The sequence below is a fragment of the Diabrotica virgifera genome, chromosome 2 (genome assembly GCF_917563875.1).
Source record: "Diabrotica virgifera virgifera chromosome 2, PGI_DIABVI_V3a".
Classification (NCBI taxonomy): domain Eukaryota; kingdom Metazoa; phylum Arthropoda; class Insecta; order Coleoptera; family Chrysomelidae; genus Diabrotica; species Diabrotica virgifera.
The window spans coordinates 20898042-20919575 of NC_065444.1; the positions used below are offsets into that span (position 1 = coordinate 20898042).

Consider the following 21534-nt stretch of genomic DNA (forward strand, 5'->3'; position numbering starts at 1 on the left):
AATTGTTCAAATTCAATACACAAAACTGCCACTAACAGCGCTGGCGAAAATTGTCAAATCCCCTCTACTCATCGGCTCACAGCGAATAGCATGCTATGGCAGTGAAGCCTGGGTCCTGAAAGAAACATCCAAAAACAAACTCTACACATTCGAAAGGAAAGTACTGAGGAGAATACTAGGACCTGTGAGAGAAAACGGAATCTTCAGAGAAGTCGATACAACAACGAACTTTGTCAACTTTATAAGGAAGTACCCCTGTCAGACTTCATTAGAATACAAAGATTGCAATGGGCCGGACATGTGATAAGAATGGAAGAGAATAGGCTACCAAAAAGAGCACTGAATGCTAGAATGCAGGGAAAGAGACCGGTTGGAAAGCCAAGAAAACGCTGGGAAGACACAGTAAACAGCGACGCACAAGCCCTTTTAGGAGTCCGTGTATGGAGAAGAGCTGCCACAGACAAGCAAGGGTGGAGGCAAAAAATAAAGGAGGCCAAGACTCAATTTGGGCTGTAGTGCCGTAGAAGACGAAGAAGTTGCCGTGAGTAAAAAAGAGACCTAATATAAAAAGGAATTCGTGAATAATATCATGCATGGGCAAAGATAAAGTGGAAGAAGTATAAGAGGCCATTGAAAAAATGTCCAGGCTCCCGCATTTTGTGTAAATTTACTTGAGTCTGCTGACAAAAATGCACATTTACAAGAAAAAATACGTACAATCTTTGAGCCGGAAAACAGACTGATTGGACGTTGGCCTCCAGTGTAGCCAACCCCTGAATACACAGAGGATTCCATATTTAGCTGGGGTGAACTGAACTCCTAATCAGGATAGAATTCATTCCCAATCAGGGCATAACCTGGGACTAACGGAAATTACTTAAGCTTACGTCAGACATTGAATTGACCGTAGACCAATATTGAAATATACTTAAGATTGACTTTGAACCATACTTAAGATTATACTTAAGACATTTTAATAGACTTTAAACCCACCTTGGAATATGCTTAAGAGTACTCTGCTATATACATATTATATTAAGAATTTACTGAGAGTCCTGAAAAACTACATGCCGGTAGAATGCAAAGATTAGGTGTGACATTCCAATGGTGTCACGTCGACACCATGGAAAAATCTGCGTGGCATCCAGATGGTCTCACGCCGTCCTCAATATGATCAGTCGATTTTTTAACAAATCTATATAAATTAAAACAATAGTCGAAAATAGTTTCATAATTTGTTCTTTAATGTTTTTAGTACTGGTTAAAGTTTTGGGTTTGGTAGTGTTTTCAATTATAAAAATTATAGAATAACTGCTTCAAGTAATTAGTGTTTCTTTGTTTCTCCTATTGTACATTTTTGGCTTGTGTTATTTTAAATCCATGCATTCTCCAAGATCTCTTAAAAGGTCGTAATCAACTGTAACGAAAAGAAAGTTATTAAATTATAAATTATATTAAATATTTGACGATAAATAATATTCATAACAAATATTAAACTTACTTATTAAATCCTAAACCCAACTTACGAAATAATAGAAAGATGTAAGTTGCAGATATATCTGAAAACGAAATAAGAAATTCGCTAAAAGAATCAAAAATATCAGAGCAACTGGTCCTGAAGACATACCTGCTGAATTGCTAAAACATGCCCCTTCGTCCCTAATACAAGAATTAAAACAAATATGTAACAAATGCAGTCGGTCAGATCCTGCAGAAAGGAACCAAACCACAAATATGTATTTTTCCTATTAACATTCTCATAGGTTGTAAAATACCACGCAGATACTTGTGTAGAAAAGAACCAACCCACATATGATATATACCGTCCTCTACGAGCAAAAGAACCAACCAACATTATCGTTGCAGCATGACAGCGTTCTGCAGAATAGATCCATGTGGGTTGGTTCCTTTATGCAAATTCACTTAAGTTATTTTGCATAAGGGAACCAAGCTACAAAGGTGGATTTTTTTAAACAACTGTTTTCTTGAATTCATGGGACTTACAGAACAAATTATCAAATTCCAGTAACTCCGTATTAACATTTTTTTAGATTATACGCCTGATTATGTAACACAATAATGGAAAATAAAAATGTTTGTTAACTTCGAATTCAATTAAGTTGTTTTGCAGAAGGGAACCAAGCCACAAAAGTGGATTTTTTGTTTAAAACAAGTGTTTTCTTGAATCAAACAGTATGTGTGAAATCAAATCTAATCCATATATTGACGATTTTAATGTTAAACCATGATTATTTTTAATAGAGAATTTTAAATTTTATCGTAAAGTTTTTGGCTAATATCTCAGTTTTAACAAAGTGTGGTTTGGATCCTTTCTGCAGAATTCCGTCCAGGACGGCATTCTGCAGAAAGGAACCAAACCACAAATATGTATTTTTACATATTACATATTTTTACAAATATTTATTAAAAGAACCAAGCCACATATGATATATACCGTCCTCTATGAGCAAAAGAACCAACCAACGTTCCTGTTGCAGAATTACAGCGTTCTGCAGAAAAGATCCATGTGGGTTGGTTCCTTTATGCAAATTCACAGTTATTTTGCAGAACGGAACCAAGCTACAAAAGTGGATTTTTTTAAAACAACTGTTTTCTTGAATTCACGGGACTTACAGAACAAATTATTAACCAGTAACTTCATATTAACATTTTTTTAAATTATACGCCTGATTATGTAAATCAATAATGGAAAATAAATGTTTGTTAACTTTGAATTCACTTAAGTCGTTTTACAGAAGGGAAGCACGCCACAAAATTGGATTTTTTTAAAGCAACTATTTTATTGAATTCACGGGACTTCCAGATTTTGAAATCGAACAAATTATTAAATCCCAGTAATTTCATATTAACATTTTTTATATTATACTCCTGATTATGTAACTCAATAATGGAAAATAAAAAATGTTTGTTAACTTCATTGAATTCACTTAAGTTGTGTTGCAGAAGGGAACCAAGCCACAAAAGTGGATCTAATGCATATATTGACGATTTTAATGTTAAACCATGATTATTTTTAATAGAGAATTTAAAATTTTATCGTAAAGGGTTTTGCTAATATCTCAGTTTTAACAAAGTGTAGTTTGGATATTTTCTGCAGAATCCCGTCCAATATATTTTCGACAACATGTAAACAACCTGTGGAAAGCAATGGAAAATCACGGAGTAGATAACACCTATATAAATGCAGTAAAATTATTTTACGAAGACAATGAATGTAGAATTTAAGTCGGAAAAAACTACTCAGATGTGTTTAAAATCGATAAAGGACTTCGACAAGGATGCTGCCTGTCACCAACCTTATTTAAACTCTTTATAGATGAAACACTATAAAACCGGAACAATAAATGTGGACCGATACGAGTAAAAATTGACAACAATTATATCCATAGCCTTTTGTTTGCCGATGATCAAGTAATTTTAACAGAAGACAAAGACGACATCGTCTACATGATAAAAAAGCTGGAGGAAGTATTTGGGAACTGGAGTTTAGAAATTTATTATGATAAAATGCAATACATGGTCATGGAAAACACCGAAGAAGACCTGGAGAGAAATAAAAACTTCATAAAACAAACAAATACACAGTAAGCGCCACTCTAGTAGACACACGGTTCCCAATTGCTAGGCTTGTGGGCTAATCTGGCCTGTTCTCACAAGTGATTTTCATGTCTCACAATGTCATCATATCATGTGACCGTCATGATAATAATATTTGATATCGTCGTCATCCCGGCAAAACTCACTAAGTCCACTTTTGCTAAAATTGAGTTAAGTGTCCTGATCGATTCACAATATCAATTTTGATAGTCTGGCAGAAATAACGAAGTCATAGAAAGTACGTGTAGAGTTGATTGCCTAAGTCACTGAATATGCATAAGTCCAAAATTACCATTTTGTCAGGCAGAAGTCACTAAATGTTCGTTTCCTCATATCTCTTACTTTGAACTTGATGACTTTTGCCGGGACGACGACGATATAATGATGATAATAATTGACGCCTTTTGTGATGTTACAATAGTATTGTTACTCTGCTTTAAAATAATTTTATTCAAACACCAAAATTATTACAATACTTTATAACTTTTAGAAATTTAACACATTGCCAACTTCTTCGTCTAGCCATTCACGTCCACATCTGAACATAAGCCTCTTCAAGTCTTCCTTTACATTGTTTTTTGTTGTACGCTACTTGTAGCCAATTTTTTTCGTTTCAGATCATCTGTCCATCTCATAGGAGGTCTGCCTCTGGGTCTTTTGTGTTCGTATGGTCTCCAGGTTAGAATTGTTCTGTGCCATTTGTTAAGATCGCTCCTAGCTACATGTCCAGCGTATTCCCATTTCAATTTTAGTGATTTTTGAACCACATCGGTGACTTTGGTTTTCTGTCTTATCCATGTGTTTGTTTTCCCGTCCTTAAGTGATATGCCTATGACAACAATGACAACTATAAACTTCCAATATAATAATTATTGTTCTATAAACTGTCAACTCTCTCTCTTTATATACATTTTCAGACGTTCTAGACGTCACTAGACATTTCATGACATCTCGAATATTCTCCAACTTAATACTTGTTCGTGTACGTCAAGGGACTTTTCTTATGTAGGATCAATCTGTGTAAACAGTGAAACAAGTGAAGGGTCCAGGACTGTATTAGCTCAATGTGCCCGTATGTCTAATAGCGTTGCTGTTGCTGTATACTGTATACTTAGAGCTAACTTTAACAAATACAGGATCAGATGAAACGGATTTATTAAATAAAATAAAAAAGAATGTGTGTGTACTTTGTACGCATGTAAGAAGTTATACTTCTATTATATAATCTAACTTCATATTATGATTTCAACGAAATCAATATACCTATCTACTTTAAACAGTTTTTTTGTATTATATTTAAATATTAAAGTAATTTTAGAAAGAACAAAAAGAGTACCAAAAATTAAAAAAAAAAGAATGTGTGTGTACTTTGTACGCACGTAAGAAGTTATACTTCTATTATATAATCTAACTTCATATTATGATTTCAACAAAATCAATATACCTATCTACTTTAAACAGTTCTTTTTGTATTGTATTTAAATATTAAAGTAATTTTAGAAAGAACAAAAAGAGTACCAAAAATTAAAAAAAAAGGATATTACTTTGTCCGGATTCGAACAGGGGACCTCTCGATCCCTAGACGAATGCTCTACTGATCAGCTACCACCGCTTTTGTATTCAGTCGATCATTTCTAGGACATAGTTACAATCACGGTGACAGATACAATAATTGAAAATAAACATTTTCAATAATACTTATTAGGAGGTAGACAAATCCACAGACATAAAAATTATAATAAATGTATTTACTGAAAATACTAATAATATATTCTTTTCACGCACACCTTATTTGCACTACATAACTTAAAAGATGTAGCGATTAATACCATACTGTCGGTGTGCGCATGCGCCAGGGAATGTAAAAATTCACCCTCGTGCTTAAAGAAGTATAACTTCAAAAAATAAAAGACAATAACTGGATTATATGGAGCGACGATATTACAAACAAAATTACACAACCAATATTTAAGACGATAGTGGAAAGTTGCTCATTGTATGACTCAGAGACGTGACGTGGCTGACAAACAAAAGCATGGAAAACAGAATAAATGCAATGGATATGATGTTTTGGAGAAGAAGCTGCTGATTAACACGAATGGACGAAGTGAGAAATGGACAAATTAGAGGAGTAATGAATGGGAAGGAGACACTATGATGGAATAGAAAAACGAAAATTACTCTCGTATGGAGATATGCGAAGAACGGACAAGACAAGAATACTGCTAGGAACTTGGAAATGGAAACCAAATATAGAAGGAGGAAAAGAGGACGTACACTGGTGGGCCACTACGTGCCTGATGTATAACTAATAATGATAGTAAAGCTTACTTGTTGGTACGTGGTACTTTGGTTTCATTCCTACTGGGTGGTTATAACAGTGAGCTTTACAAGGTAAATCATATTTGCATTCCCCCTCTTTAGACTTCCAATGTTTGCAACATGGTCTTTGACAAGTTTTTGATACATCTTTATTTTCTTTTTTTCTATCCTTGCAAACAGTACTACCTGGCCTTGGTAATTTTAACTCGGCACACCATGCACCACATGGATTTTGATCTGGGGGCGGAAGCAGTTTTAATAAGCATGGCTGGTATCCAAAAGGGCACCCCGTTTCGTTAGGTATCTTAAATAATTTTAAAAAGTTTAAATAAGAATTAGATAAATATATTAAACTAAACATAAAAGCAACTTATTTGAGGGTTGATTTTATAGACATGCATTTTTCCAAAAAATGTCAGTCTTTGGCATGATACAATAAGAGAAGATACGCCATTGCGCAGTTAGGTTGGGCTACGTGAAGTAGGTTGGGTACTCTGTGAGTAGATCAGCATTGTATTCAGTGTTTTTGTACAGTAAATGGTTATGTTTCTCTTCGAAGTAATTTTAATCAATAATTGTTAAACTTTCATCAAAAATCAGGTGCGCCGTGTTTGGCTGTGATTTCGACAATTAACCACAAGATTTCAATACGGTAATTAAGTTTATTAAAAAAATTGGAATAAATCCTTTGTAAAAGGTATAAAATTTATTAAAATCCCTAAAGGGCTACATCAGAACAAAACGTTTTCGATTTTATTACAAAATCATCATCAGTGTAAGACAGTCTGGATGCTAGCTGAGCCACCAAAGAAATATAGGGGTAATAACCCTTCAAATATAAAATGTATGCTTTACAGATGCATATTTACTTAAAATGCCTTGTGATGGGCAAAAGGCAACAGGAATAATGCCCTAAGGTAAGGTATTTAAATTCCCAACATGTGGGATGCAAAAAAATTTGAGTTTACATTTCGATGACTTTATGGCAACTGTTATCGTTTATCTGTTTATCCAGTTGCCATAAAGTCATCGAAATGTAAACTCAAATTTTTTTCATCCCACATGTTGGGAATTTAAATACCTTACCTTAGGGCATTATTCCTGTTGCCTTTTGCCCATCACAAGGCATTTTAAGTAAATATGCATCTGTAAAGCATACATTTTATATTTGAAGGGTTATTACCCCTATATTTCTTTGGTGGCTCAGCTAGCATCCAGACTGTCTTACACTGATGATGATTTTGTAATAAAATCGAAAACGTTTTGTTCTGATGTAGCCCTTTAGGGATTTTAATAAATTTTATACCTTTTACAAAGGATTTATTCCAATTTTTGTGATTGATGGTATACAGCCAACTACAGGAAAACTTTTCTTTCCTTGTGGATTAAGTTTATTAGTTTCCCAAAAGACAAAAAATTGCTATGTGTGTGGAAACAGTTATGTAAACGTGCAGACAATTTTAACGTAAATAACGCTCGAATCTGTAAAATATCTACTGACCTATTGACTGAACCAAGAAGAATTGGAAACTTTTTTTGGCGCTATTATAGCCCAATAAATGACCGTTTTGGAGTGTAATTTCCAGGGGCAACTCCGAATTGCATGAAAATTTGGATTTAGGTTCTACTTACCCTCCACTTCAAAGTTGAATTTGTGCCGTTGGTTGCTTTTACTTAGGGGGTGACATTAACCCCTTCTCGTGGGGTGAAAAACGCCTGTTTAAAATAAGGCTGGAAATGGATAAATTGACTTATTTTAAGCACCTTTTTTTCTATAAAGTTTTTTACGTAAGTCAATACTTTTCGAGTTATTCGCGATTTAAAATGTTGATTTTTCGACAAAAAATCTACGTTTTCAGACCTTTTTTCCCAAATGACTCAAAAAGTAAATATTTTATACAAAAAAATATTTTTAGCAAAAGTGTAGCCTATAAAAAAAAACGAAAGAAATGGTGTACCAGTAAAGTCTACAAATTGAGTAGAAGCAAAGTTGTAGCTCATGAAAAATGCGTTCTTATTCGTCTTTCAAATTCCAAATCGAATAATTCAACGCGAAATCACCGAAGAAAGAAGCGTTTTTCGGGAAAACCATATTAACATTTTTAAAGTATCGAAAAAAAACTTATTATTTGTTTTTTTACAAAAGTTTACATCATCAAAAGTAAACGAGTTACACTAAAAAAAAGTTAACCCCTTTTTTTTGATAAAAAAAAATCGTGGAAACCTCCCTCTATTTAGCACCCTAAATGAAATTAATCGGTTGGCTTTACCATCTATTTTAACTGTATGTGTATTGTTTATATGATCTGTAAGTTTGATTGGTTTGAAGTGCTTATTTTTGAAAATATTTAGTTTTATAGTAAAAAAAAATTTTTTCTAAAAATTTTTGAAAAATTTCATTTTTTCAAAATAACTTAAAAAGTATTAGTGATAAGAAAAATCTTAAAGAGTAAAAAAATGTAGGTTTTGCTATTATAAATATGCTAGTTTCATTTTGTTTCTTTATAAGACAAAAATTAGTTAAGGTATGGCTGTTCAAAATTTGCATACACTCGTGATTAGTGACCCATTCAAGCTTTCTCAATTATAACCCTTTCAAAAATAAGCACTTTAAACCGGTTAGACTGACAGATCATATAAAAAATAGATAGGTAAGTAAATTGTTTGTAAAGCGGTAGCGATTAATTTCATTTGGGGAGCTAAACACGGCGAGATTTTCATGATTTTTTACAAAAAAAAAGAGGGCCAACTTTATTTTGAGCGTAACTCGCTTATTTTTAATGCTAAAACTTTTGTTAACAATTAAAACACAGCTTTTTATAAACACTTTAGAAAAAGTTTAAATGGGTTTTTCCCGAAAAGTACTTAATTTTTCGGTGATTTCACCTTGAAATATTCGATTTGGAATTAGACTAATAAGAACGTATTTTTCATGAGCTACAATTTTGTTTTTATTTGATTGGTAGACTTTACTGATACACCATTTTTTTGGGTTTTTTATAAGCTACAATTTTGCTAAGGATATTTTTTTTGATAAAATATTTAATTTTTGAGTTATTTGCGAAAAACCGTCTGAAACCCTAGTTTTTTGTCGAAAAATCAACATTTTCAATGGCAAATAACTCGAAAAGTATTGACTTACGTAAAAAACTCTATAGAACAAAAGTTGCTTAAAATCAGTCAATTTATCAATTTCCGGTCTTATCTTGAACGTATGTTTTTTCACCCCCGAGAAGGGGTGACTGTCACTTCCCAAGTCAAAGCAACCAACGGCACAATTTCAACTTTGAAGTGGAGGGTAAGTAGAACCTAAATCCAAATTTTCATGCGATTCGGAGTTGCCCCTGAAAATTTCACGGTATCGCCGAATTTTCCGTTCATTTACTGGGCTATTAGGACAAAAGGAGGACTTAATGATCAATCAAATGCTCTGGAATTCACATACCGACTGAGTTCTTACATTCTTGGTAGGAATGAAGGATCGGTGTCCAGCTTTGGAAATGTTGAAAGTCGATATAACACCTGATGTGTCTATCGATGAAGTAAATTTATCAGCAAATTATTTTTCTTCAATAAGGTAATAAGAATAATCATATCGAAACCGAAGGTCTTCAAGATATTGTAGACAAAGAATTAACCGATACCGAATATGACGGACTCGAGGAAAAGGAGAGAAAAATATGTGTGTGTTTGTGTTTTATTGGCACTGGTTTTAGCAAACACTGGCCAGTCAATGAGAGAAAAATAAATTGTCATAATTCAACTGTTAGAAAATAATTTACCTTGTTTTGTTTTTCTGCAGATCTAGACTGAAGTTCACAACCACAGCATGCGCGCTGAGAGTTAAGTGTTATGTCAGGACAACATCTTTGTGCTTTGTATTGTCCATATTGTTTTCTGACTTGGTCCCGATAGTCGATGTTCCAGTTATTATAAAAATTACCTTGATCGTATTCTTCTTTCGTCTGTTTGCCATTAGATGATTCGATATTTGGGTATTTAAACTGAAAACAATATAAAGATAAAGAACAATTTAAATAAAACAATATAATAGTAGATATAATATAATAAAAGATATCTTAAGAATATTAAGTAGGTACATCATAATGTGTTTTTTGTGAAGTCTTTTATTGTGCTGACTTTTTGGATACTTTTAAATTTTCTAAGCTTTTAAAAAAAATTTGGTTCCACATTGTGAAAAATGGGATTTGTTTTTGTAGTGGTAGTTTTTAAATCTTGACTCCTTTGTCGATTGTAGACAATGGGGTGGTGCGATCTTCCAAAAACCATTAGTTCTAGAAAGTCTTAACCTTTTCTAGGCATACATACCAAATTTTAGCGCAATGCCGCCATGAGCATATTCTTGACATTTGCATAAATTTGACATGTTTAGAAAAGTGAGACATATGGAGAAACATGATTTTCGATCTCTCATTAAACATTATTATTTGAGAAATAAAACGGCGAAGGAAACAAAAGAAAAGCTGGATTGTAACGAGCCGGCCCTGTGCTTCTCCGGCTGAGCTGTATGATGTCTTCCTTGATGAATCGAATGAATCTCAGAGACTAAGCGGGAGAAGAAGAGAGAGAAGATGCTGACACACGAATCGGGTCGGTGGGAAAAGACTCTGAACTATTGTTACATTTCTTTATTATTTTATTATTGTAGTAACTATACTGTTTGTTCATGTTTTGTTAATCATGGAATATATGTGGTGTGAACCGAAAGTTAGTGCATTTTACCCAGTCCTTTTCCTCCCGCCATTCGCTATTGCTCAATATCGCCCAGTTGTGACCATAATCTATCACGCGAACCAGTACCCCGTTACAGGAGATAAATATTATGAGACTATTTAATGCTCCTTCAGACTACTGTTAAATTTTGGTTCCGTGAATTTGGACGAATTGAACATTGGATGAACCACGTATTAGACGGCCCACTGATACAGTTACACCGAAAATGTGAAGAAAGTCCACGAAACGGTTCTAGCTGTTCGTAAAGTGAAGGCAGATGCTACAAGAATCAGTATAGAGCGCACTAGTCACATTATGAGCGAAGTTTTGAATATGAAACAAATTTCCTGCCGATAGGTTCCGCATTTGCTGACCATTGACCAAAAACATGATCGTATGTATGACCACTTCTCAGCAGTGTTTGCACCTTGTGAAACGCAATTCGTTGGATTTTTGGCATCGATTGGTAACCGTTGATGAAACCTGGATCCACTACTACACACCAGAGAATAGCATGAAGGCACTCAGTTGACTGAAGCCGGCAAAAGTGCTCCGAATCAACCAAGAGTCGATGAATGGGTCGGAAAGGTCATGGCCAGTGTATTTTGGGATTGCAAAGGCATAATTTTAATTGACTATCTTGAAAAAGTTAAAACTTTCAACAGCCAATATTATTGTGCAACATTGGAAGAACAACAACAGGAAATCAATGAGAAACGGCCCATGTGCAGAAGAAAAAAAGTGTTGTTTCTTCAAGACAATGCTCCGGTTCAAGAGCGTTACAACAATGCTTCGAATTTCTCTCTCATGCACCTCATTCTCCTGATTTGGCCCCCTCAGATTATTATGTGTTCCTAAATCTGAACAGATGGCACGCAAATAAAAAACCAGCTCGAACGAATAGACAATTGACGAAATACACACCTATTGAGTGAAAATGAGACTTTATCGAATAAAATAAAAATAACTTTCTAATAAAACATGTTTTTCATCTCAGAGGAGGATACTTATCAGACAATCTAGGAGTACGAACAGAACAAGGGGTCGAGATGGAGGTGGAGTTGACATCGCGGTTAACATCCATGTAAAACAAACGCATTGTACTGAATTAAAAAGAACAGAGCAGGTAAGTCGCGGTGGAGGTTTAGCGCGATGCCATCCAGGAGGTTTGGAGGTTTACATCGATGCTTTTGAAATTCAAACGAGTTTGTTTTACATGGATGGCTACAAGGATGCCCTCTGATTGGTGGTGGCATCCAACCAAGATGATAGTACCAGTCTTACCGGATCAGAAGATGGGGAACAAGAAGTTACCGGAACAGAATACACAGGAAGAAACTGTTGTTGGTGCTTCACGTCCTTCTGCAAATGGAGTTTCAGGAAACATTACAAAAATTGGAAAACAATTCTAAAATGTAAACATCGTCACGACAAAAACTGGATACATCAAAAGAGTAACGCCTCAAACTATTATTGGTCAACAACTGTTGGAACTAGAAAAAGAGAAACTGAATATTAAACAGAATATTTTTGTCATTCAAATTTCATCAAACTACTTCACTTAATAGCGGTCCTAGCTCGACTAATCAGCGCAGGTAACCTCCTTGCTATGTACTGACGATATAGACCGCAACTCAACAAGTAGCATTCACCGCGACCTCTACCTTAACCGCGACCCACTTGTTTGTACGTTAGTAAGTTATCAGGATGGGGAATGAGATTATATGATGACTATTAAGGTCCTGACGTTATTTGATCAAAATTATTCTAAAAATGATAAAAAATAAAATACAATATAATATTTTTATTTGGACATTCACATTTAGCAATGAGCTTTTGGTAACTTGGTTACCTATTAAAACATAAAGCCGTACATTTTTTAGGATTACAATGGATTCTACAAATGGTGCATCCCCTAGCAGAGGGTCGCTGAGCGTTCGTTTTACACACAGGTTTGGGTGCGCATTCTTGGACTTCAGCACACCACAATCCACAGGGATGTCCAGGAAGTTCCGGGCACATTTTCACCACACACGGTTTGAAACCAGTGGGGCAGCCTTTATCTGTACAACAGTTTTCGTTTCTGTGTACTCGAGGGACATAAGGATTTTTTCCGTCGACGGTTACGCCGTATTTGCACTTCACCATTGCTCTTGGATCTGGAGCTGGAGGACCGTTGCATTTCAGCGCTTCTGTCCTCCAATCGATGTTGTAGTTGTTGTAGAAATTGGCAAATCGGTACAGAAATTGTTCTTCGTCTGTCATGCGATTCTAAAAAACAAAAAAGCTCTTTTAAAGTTAATAGTTACTAAAAGGGAAGTTCCCTAGGTTGGCTGTATACCATATAGTTAAAAAACTCTAACAAGAAGTAAAACCACTTCTATGTAAATTGGTATTTATTAAAACTTAAAAATCCCAATGGATTGAATAAAATATGTCCAATTCAGAACGTTTTCAGACCTATCGGTCCATCATCAGTGAATCTACAATAAAATAAGTAATCCCACCATTAGAATTGAAAGATGGTTGAAATATTTTTAAAAAGCTAAAAATGTGGTTAGATTACTTACGTGCATACTTGCTAAATAGCCCCAGAAGTTATCCATTCTACTTCTAATCACCCTTTATCATATAAACTCTCAGCTTTTCGCAGTTTTATACATAGATTAAACTCTATTCCTTTATCCGTAACTGAATTCAACAATGAGTTGAATATTATCAAACAGATTGCAGTCAACAATGGTTATGACCCAGACATCATCACTAAACTTCAACAAAAAAGAGAACTCAAATTACTACAACAATCCGCTTTCTCTACATCATCCACAACTACTCCCATCTATGCCTCCTTACCATTCAATAACTCCAAATTATCTGAAAGAGTCAAACATATCATTTCCAATTCTTGTGACAACATAAAAATATCTTTCAAATTTAATAACACTCTCAGCAAAAGTTTAACTAATACCAAAGATCCTATCCATTATATGAACCGGAGTGGGGTATACAGACTCTCTTATTCAGATTGTGATGCCACCTACATCGGCAGAACTTACAGATCCCTTTCTACCCGATCTGCTGAACACAGCAAGAGAGATACCACTTCTGCCTTTTCACACCATTTAAAAGTCAATAAACATGAACTTAAGATTCCTGAAGGTGTCCAGTTGATACACAATATTCAACAAAACAATACACTCCGTTTAGACTTATACGAAGATTTGGAGATTGGCAAGGACATGAAGAAGAGTCCCAACTGTGTCAATAGACAAACATCCCTTAACCGCAACTTTGTCCCCATTCACCGCCAACTATTCTCATAATTCCTATTTTTCAACTTCCTCTTTTTATCCTATTCTTTCTCTTTCAACTTTCTCTCCCTTCTTTTTCAAAATTTCCTCTATCCTTCACTGTTTCAAACTCCTTTACCCGACTAACATTATAAACTACTAAACCCTATTAACCATCACCTCATTAATTCACCCTACTATCTTTTTACTTCTTTTTCATTTCATTACTTCGTTCAGTTTAATTCCACACCTTATCTTTTCTTTATCCCTCTCTTTCCCTTAAAATTCTTGTCTTTATACCCTACACCACAGCCCTCTACTTTTTGTCTTTGACTTTTCCAAGAAAAAATTTTTACCTCTCCAACTAACATCACATCACTTAATTTCAGTTCTCACATTCAGATCCATTATCATTACAATTAAATTATATCAATATTCTTTTTCTTACTTTGGTTTTATTTTATTCAGTACACTTTCAATATTATTTTCATTTTAATTTCATTCGTGTATCAACTGGACTTAACAGCTATAATCATACTTTTCTTTATCTCTAACTTCACATACCCTCACTTTGTCACAAGAATTCTCTCAAAACTTTTGAAATAAAATTAAAAAATAAAACATCTCATAATAATTACAATTCTTTTTCATTCACATATTACACACTTTTAATTATTTGACTGTATCCTAACTCAAATCCATTATTTACAAAAATTTACATTTATTTTTTAAATAACAATATTTTCCTTTTACATATACAACCACCAATACAATATAGACTAGATTAAATTGCCTACCAATTTATTCATTTTGTACAATAACATTCCAACTAATACTGATTCTTTCTCTTCTCTCACCTTCATCTATTTTTATCTTTTTGTCATTATTGACAGCAGCTCAACTTTCTTTCTATCAATTTGATCAATCTAATGTTATGGTATACAGTCAATATAAATAATCTTATATTCTAAATTAATTTTGTATATCACAAGTTCTTTTCAATAACCAATAGATTTAAAATGTTAGACATTTTCAGATATTAAAATTTTTATCATTTGTTGTGGGTCATGACCTATTGGTTAATTAACTTTAAAATTGACTACCTTTTTCTCTACTGTCAATGTCACTTCAAACAGTTCCATACACACTAGTGTCACTTTATAGTCAAAGTTGGCCTAAGATGGTTGATTGAGGTTTTGGTAGGGTTTCACCATGTTCCCATAGGCAATATCCTGTAACATCGGCGTTTAGCCTGTTGAATATTATTTTTAAATAATGTAAATCGAATTTTAAATTCAACCATTGTTTGGTTCTGGGGCTATTTAGCAAGTATGCACGTAAGTAATCTAACCACATTTTTAGCTTTTTAAAAAAATTTCAACCATCTTTCAATTCTAATGGTGGGATTACTTATTTTATTGTAGATTCACTGATGATGGACCGATAGGTCTGAAAACGTTCTGAATTGGACATATTTTATTCAATCCATTGGGATTTTTAAGTTTTAATAAATATACCAATTTACATAGAAGTGGTTTTACTTCTTGTTAGAGTTTTTTAATAGTTACTATTGCTAGGTTAAAAGTGTTTCGTCCTATTTTGTAGACAAGACAACAGTTTTAAAAGTGTACTCTGCTCAACGAAGTTTTAAGAGTAATCGATTACTTTAAATTGAAAAATTTAACCTCGGACTTCCGGTTCCAGAGTTAAAAAGGTATGACCGGAAGTGCCATATTATATAGTCGCAGAAATAGTACATGTGATATATCAATCATCGCGTATTGAAAAGTCGAGCTCGAATATTTAGTTCCAGTTTTGATGTCATTTCCGGTTAAAAATTTATGACCGGAAGTTTGGCAAAAATGACTCAAAATTAGTGAAATCGTATATCAGTCGACGCAAAGTTACACGAAGAGTTCAATTATCGACTTCCAGCTCTAGCTTCGGGCTCGTTGGGTGAAAACCTGGAACTTACGAAGGTCCAATTGCTTGTTTTTATAGTTATATATTTTTTAATATTACAATCTGATGAAATAACGTCAGGTCAGCACGAACTCAGAAAATTTGATCACTCTTACCTCGCATTTTTCAACTGGCATCATTAAAGGTTTGACAGGTTCCGGAACAGTGGGCAACACAATCGGTGGCGGACATGACATACAACAGATGGGATGAGGCGGCATTGGACAATCAGCGCATGGTTGACATGCCGCAGGGCAGCATGCTTGACTTCCAGTCATATTTATTCTTCTACAAAATACAGATAAGCTTTCGTTATATGTAAAATTTAATAAAAGTTTTTCAACAGAATAAGGTAAAATCTTTAAACAGGTTTGAGTGAAAACAAGTAAAAATCAGAACAACCAAGAGATAAGAGAGCGTATCAGAAAAGCTAGATCCACCATTAACCGGATGGGAGCCTTCTTCAAGAACCACAACCTCTCTCTTGGTACAAAAGTAAGAATGCTGCGACGTTGTGCCTGCTTTGTTTTTTTATGGTGTTGAATCTTGGACCTTGAACGAAGATATGTGCAGAAAATTGAATGAATTTGAGATGTGGTTATATCGGAGAATAACTCTTGTGGACTGGCAGAGTCACAGGTGAGGAGGTCAGAAGAATGAATGAGGAACCGAGAGGTACTGACCACCATCAAATTTTCGGACACATTATGCGAAATGAAGCAAGATATACCCTTCTACAAGTCATCCTGCAGGAAAAATATTTGGAAAGCGAAGTCCAGGAAGAAGAAGGATATTCTGGATAAAGAACCTTAGAACCTGGTTCAACACAACATCTGTGCAGCTTTCCCGCGCTGTTGCAGATACCATAAAGATGAGATACAGATGATAATCGCCATTAGTCATGGATAGGCACATCTAGAGGAAGGAGGCGTGATGCCTCTGTCAGTGTCCATGCTTCTGCTCCATATAGAAGTACGGGAAATACATAGCATCGAAGTAACCGTATTTTGCTATTGAGGTTCTGTTCCCTTGAATAAGTTTTGGATCCGTATGAAGGCATTTCTGGCTTTTTTAGTTCTACATCTTATTTCTGATCTTGTTTTTAAATGGCTTTTCGAACATATTCACGTATGCAAATATATATGTTTTCCCATTTTGTCTCAGATTTGCACTTTGTCATTTAGAAGAGCTCGACGTGTTATACCTAGAATTAAATAGCTGCAATAGTAGAAAGAGTATAAGAGTAAAAGCGATATAGCTGGACTAGTTACTAAGATAGACATGCCAAAATTTGACACAGAAAATAATGAAAATTACAAAATAAAGAATTGCGTATAATACATGATAAACAAGTTATTTATTGAAAACTTGTTAGGGACAGAAAAAGGGAATATCGAGATAAAGCCAGAAACAAGATATAAAGTGAATAGAAAAAAAAAAGGAGAATTATTATTAGCACCATTTATATACGTAAGAGATAAATACTTACAGTCCTTCTGTTCCTTTTAAAATATCTTGGAGATGCTTTATTAAGGTAGCGTCACAGCAAGATATCTTCACAAAAATTTAAAATTTTACAAATAAGGACTTGAACTAAAATTTAAAATTCATGCCTAAAAGTTTTGATGTTCAACTAAAAATTGTTGACAACTTTGTTTACTGTCATCCAATTTAGATTTTTTTGTTTTTATTTGACCGTGGTCCAAGGTATAATGGTTATACTTTTTTTATACAGTGTGTCAATTTAAAAACTTACAATGGCTATATCTCACGAACAAAAGCTGATATCAAAAAATGCTTGAAACCGTTTCTAGGATAGTAAGGGGGAACTAAAATGGCATGAAAGAGAACTCACCCCCATCAACCCCCTAGGCCCCACCCACCACAACCCAAAAAGTTTAAATTGCAAACCCCTACTTGTGATATATAATTGAAGAGGCTATAAAAAATGCTATCCAATGGTATAAACAATAATTATACAGGGTGAAGCAATAATTGTGAAACTTTGGCTTAAATGAAAAATTTAATGAGGTTTTGTTGAATTGCAAATTTGATAAAAATGTCAATTAAGTAAATATTTAATGTGAATTCCGTTGTTTGGTAAACAATAATACAGCCTATTATCAAATTCTGCACGAAATTTGGCAAATGTTCTAGTAATAGGGCGACATGCTTGAGTAATTCTTTCTCGCAATTCCCCAAGTGAAGCAAGTTGAGTTTTATAAACAACTGATTTAACGTAACCCCATAGAAAAAAATTATATACTATTCTACTATAAAAAGTACCATCCAATGGTATAAAAATTAATTATACAGGGTGTTAATATCAGCTGGCTTACTATGACTTTTGTATTTGTAATGCTATCTCCCGGACTATTATTTTAAATGGTAAATGTCCGCTCGAACTTTTTTTTGTTGAATTAAAACTTAATTTGCTATTTTTACCTTAAATCAGTTGTTTATAAAACTTAACTTGCATCACTTGGGAAATTGCGAGAAATAATTACTCAAGCATGTCGCCCTATTACTAGAAAAACATTTGCCAAATTTCGTGCAGAATTTGAAAATAGACTGTATTATTGTTTACAAAACAACGGAACCCACTTTGCAAATTTATTTAATTGACATTTTTATCAAATTTGCAATTCAACAAAACCTCATTAAATTTTTCATTTAAGCCAAAGTTTCACAATTATTGCTTCACCCTGTATAATTATTGTTTATACCATTGGATAGCATTTTTTATAGCCTCTTCAATTATGTATCACAAGTAGGGGTTTGCAATTTAAACTTTTTGGGTTGTGGTGGGTGGGGCCTAGGGGGTTGATGGGGGTGAGTTCTCTTTCATGCCATTTTAGTTCCCCCTTACTATCCTAGAAACGGTTTCAAGCATTTTTCGTTTTCAGCTTTTGTTCGTGAGATATAGCCATTGTAAGTTTTAAAATTGACACACTGTATAATAGCTTTGGCTTAGCCAATTATCCAGACAATTTGTGGTTAGTTTATCTTTTATTGCAAACAAAAAATTTACTGCACATTACATTGTAAGAATTAGTTGTGATACCTATTTAACATTTTGTCATAAATCTAAATATTTTTCTATTTTTAAACGATTTCAATCTTTTTTTACATCTTATTTTACATACTTTTTTTATTTTTTATTATTTAAGTGTATGTTTATTTTACTTTTTGTATTCTATTAGTTTTTTTTTGTATGACGTCCTTAGATAGACTTACCGGGAAATGTACTCCCCTTTCCTCACTCCCTTCACTCCTTTTGATATTTTTGAGCCATTAGTTTACCAGGTAGCTTTCACTTGTATGGGTACCTACATCTTCCATCTAGTCTTCCCTGTCTGGTATATTGATTTTGAATTTATTACTAAGCTATATCTCGTAGCTGTTGTATTGATTGGTTACCCTATTGCAATATCTCCTTTTAGCTCCTCGATCAGCTTTCTATTGTCAACCCTTTGAGGCCTGGTTTATGTGTTGCTATGTATTAATATGTGCATCACAGATTTGGCTTCGTCCTGTATGAAGATATGAAGTGGTGGTAGATTTAGGACTTTCAACAGCGTTGTAGGAGTTGTTTTTATTGCCTTCGTGATACGCAGGCATGCTAGCCTTTGTGTATTACTTAGCAACCTTGTTGCTCCCACTTGCTACGACTTTGTCCACCACGTAGCTAATCATTGGTCTAATAACCCTAATTAGGTGATTTTGGGGTTAAGTCACCAATTCTTATCGCACGTTCTTCTACATCTACTAAATGACATAGTAGTTTTCTGTGTGGCTTTCAGTATTCCATGTAAGAATAATGATCAATACTCCTAGGTATTTTGTTTCTTTGCCAAATGAAATCTCAGCTCTGACGGTTTTACGCCTTAGTAATGGTGTTTTTTTTGAGAACTTGATGGTTTGTGTTTTTTGAGCGTCATCTATCAGTCTCTATTAGGTATTTACACCAGTTATCAACTATATTTAGTGCTGCTTGCATTCTCCCAGAGACCACCTGGGCAAATGTGTCCCCTACGGTGATTGCAATGTCGTTAGCGTAGGCGTATCTTAGGCAGTAAAAGTCTTTTGTGGACAGATTTTTGAGAAGATTATCTACCAAAGTTTCCCAACGTAGAGGGGATAGAACTCCTTCTTCTAGACAGCCTCCACCTGCTCTTGCTTTGATTGCTGCTTTACTCAGAGTGGATATTGCTATTCTATTCTCCAGGTTATTCCCTTATAGTCCAGGGCGCATCTGCTTTGAGATGGACGTTGAGAGGTAACTCAATTTTTTTTGCAGAAATTGCTTGAAAATAACTCAAATAATAATATTTGAGTTATCCTCCCACTCAAAATGGTCCGAAACATTGTTTAAATAATCAAAATGTCAAAATATGAAAGAAAACTTCGATTTTTTTTATTGGTTTTTTGATTATAACTGTAAAACTATTCATTTCTGAGAAAAGTTGTACTGACATAAAAGTTGCGTAATTAAATTTACTAAAATATAGAATTGGTTAAAAAGTTAAAAAATAGTCACCCTTGTTGCAAAATAGCAATAATTGCGAAAAAAACCATACAAAAATAAGTATTCGCATTTTACGTTTTTCAACCATTTATGAAACCTATTTCAGAAAAACTTTATGATATAGTAAAATAACACTTTAAATTTCATTAAGATCGGGTTAATAGATTTGGCAAAATAAATTTTGCAATCCAGCTTTCGCAAAAAAATTCATGTTTTTAAAATGTTGCAGGACTGAAAATAAAGCAGATAGCAAGTTAAATTTTTTTTTGCGTAGAGAAAAAATTTTTTTTTGCGTACCTTTCATTTGCAAAATTAAAATCGATTAATTACCACGGTGTCAGGAAATTTTTTAAATAAACATTAATTTTTGGTGCTACGCGCAGGACAGCGGTGTTCGATTCACATAAGTTGATTTCCATCAAAATTTCTTCCAATCTTTATCTAATATATTATTTTCTTACTCTATATTTTGTTGTATTTTAATTCCACAAATATCAAATTAATTTTATTATTGTTTGTGAAATACTGTTTAAACAACTGCATATGTTTAAAAAAAATAAACTTTTATTCTCTAAGTTAAAATATATGAACAAAGAAAGTTTTTGCTAAAAAAGTGTTATTTCAAAGGATAAAGTATGTGTTTTTATTTTGCAATAAACAAATTTAGTTATTTATATCGAAATGTCATAAAAATTAAAATGTATCAATCATTATCAAAGGTCATTGGAATGCCGAATCAGATCAAACTATCCGCTGTCCTGCACGTAGCACCAATAATTAATGTTTATTTAAAAAAATTCCTGACGCCGTGGTAGTTAATCGATTTTAATTTTACAAATTGCAAATGTAACAAGACACTTACTCAACACACACACTACACATTACTCCCCTGACTTAGTGATAAGTTATACAATTACGTGGCTAAAGGTTCTAGTTCTAAACCAAAGCCAGAATCAGAGAAAAAAAAATTGCAAATGAAAAGTACAGTGCACTTCAGTACAGTACGCAAAAAAAAATTCAACGTGATATTTGCTTTATTTTTACATAGTCCTGTAACATTTTGAAAAAATGAATTTTTTT

At 33.8% G+C, this 21534-nt stretch overlaps 1 protein-coding gene across 2 annotated transcripts; it reads right to left on the minus strand.

The window, feature by feature from the left end:
- Positions 1-1223: 1223 nt before the first annotated feature.
- On the minus strand, positions 1224-17627 carry LOC114326492 (uncharacterized). Of its 2 annotated transcripts, XM_050643442.1 has the most exons (5): positions 17416-17627; positions 16043-16214; positions 9723-9944; positions 5950-6244; positions 1224-1417 (listed from the first exon to the last, which is right to left on the minus strand). In XM_050643442.1, the coding sequence occupies exons 2-5, from the start codon at positions 16202-16204 to the stop codon at positions 1368-1370; spliced, it is 729 nt and encodes a 242-aa protein (XP_050499399.1). In that variant the 5' UTR covers positions 16205-16214; positions 17416-17627; the 3' UTR covers positions 1224-1367. The 2 variants fall into 2 exon arrangements, with proteins under 2 accessions (XP_050499399.1, XP_028130688.1); XM_028274887.2 differs by lacking the exons at positions 1224-1417; positions 5950-6244; positions 9723-9944 and adding an exon at positions 12464-12945.
- Between the last annotated feature and the right edge of the window lie 3907 nt (positions 17628-21534).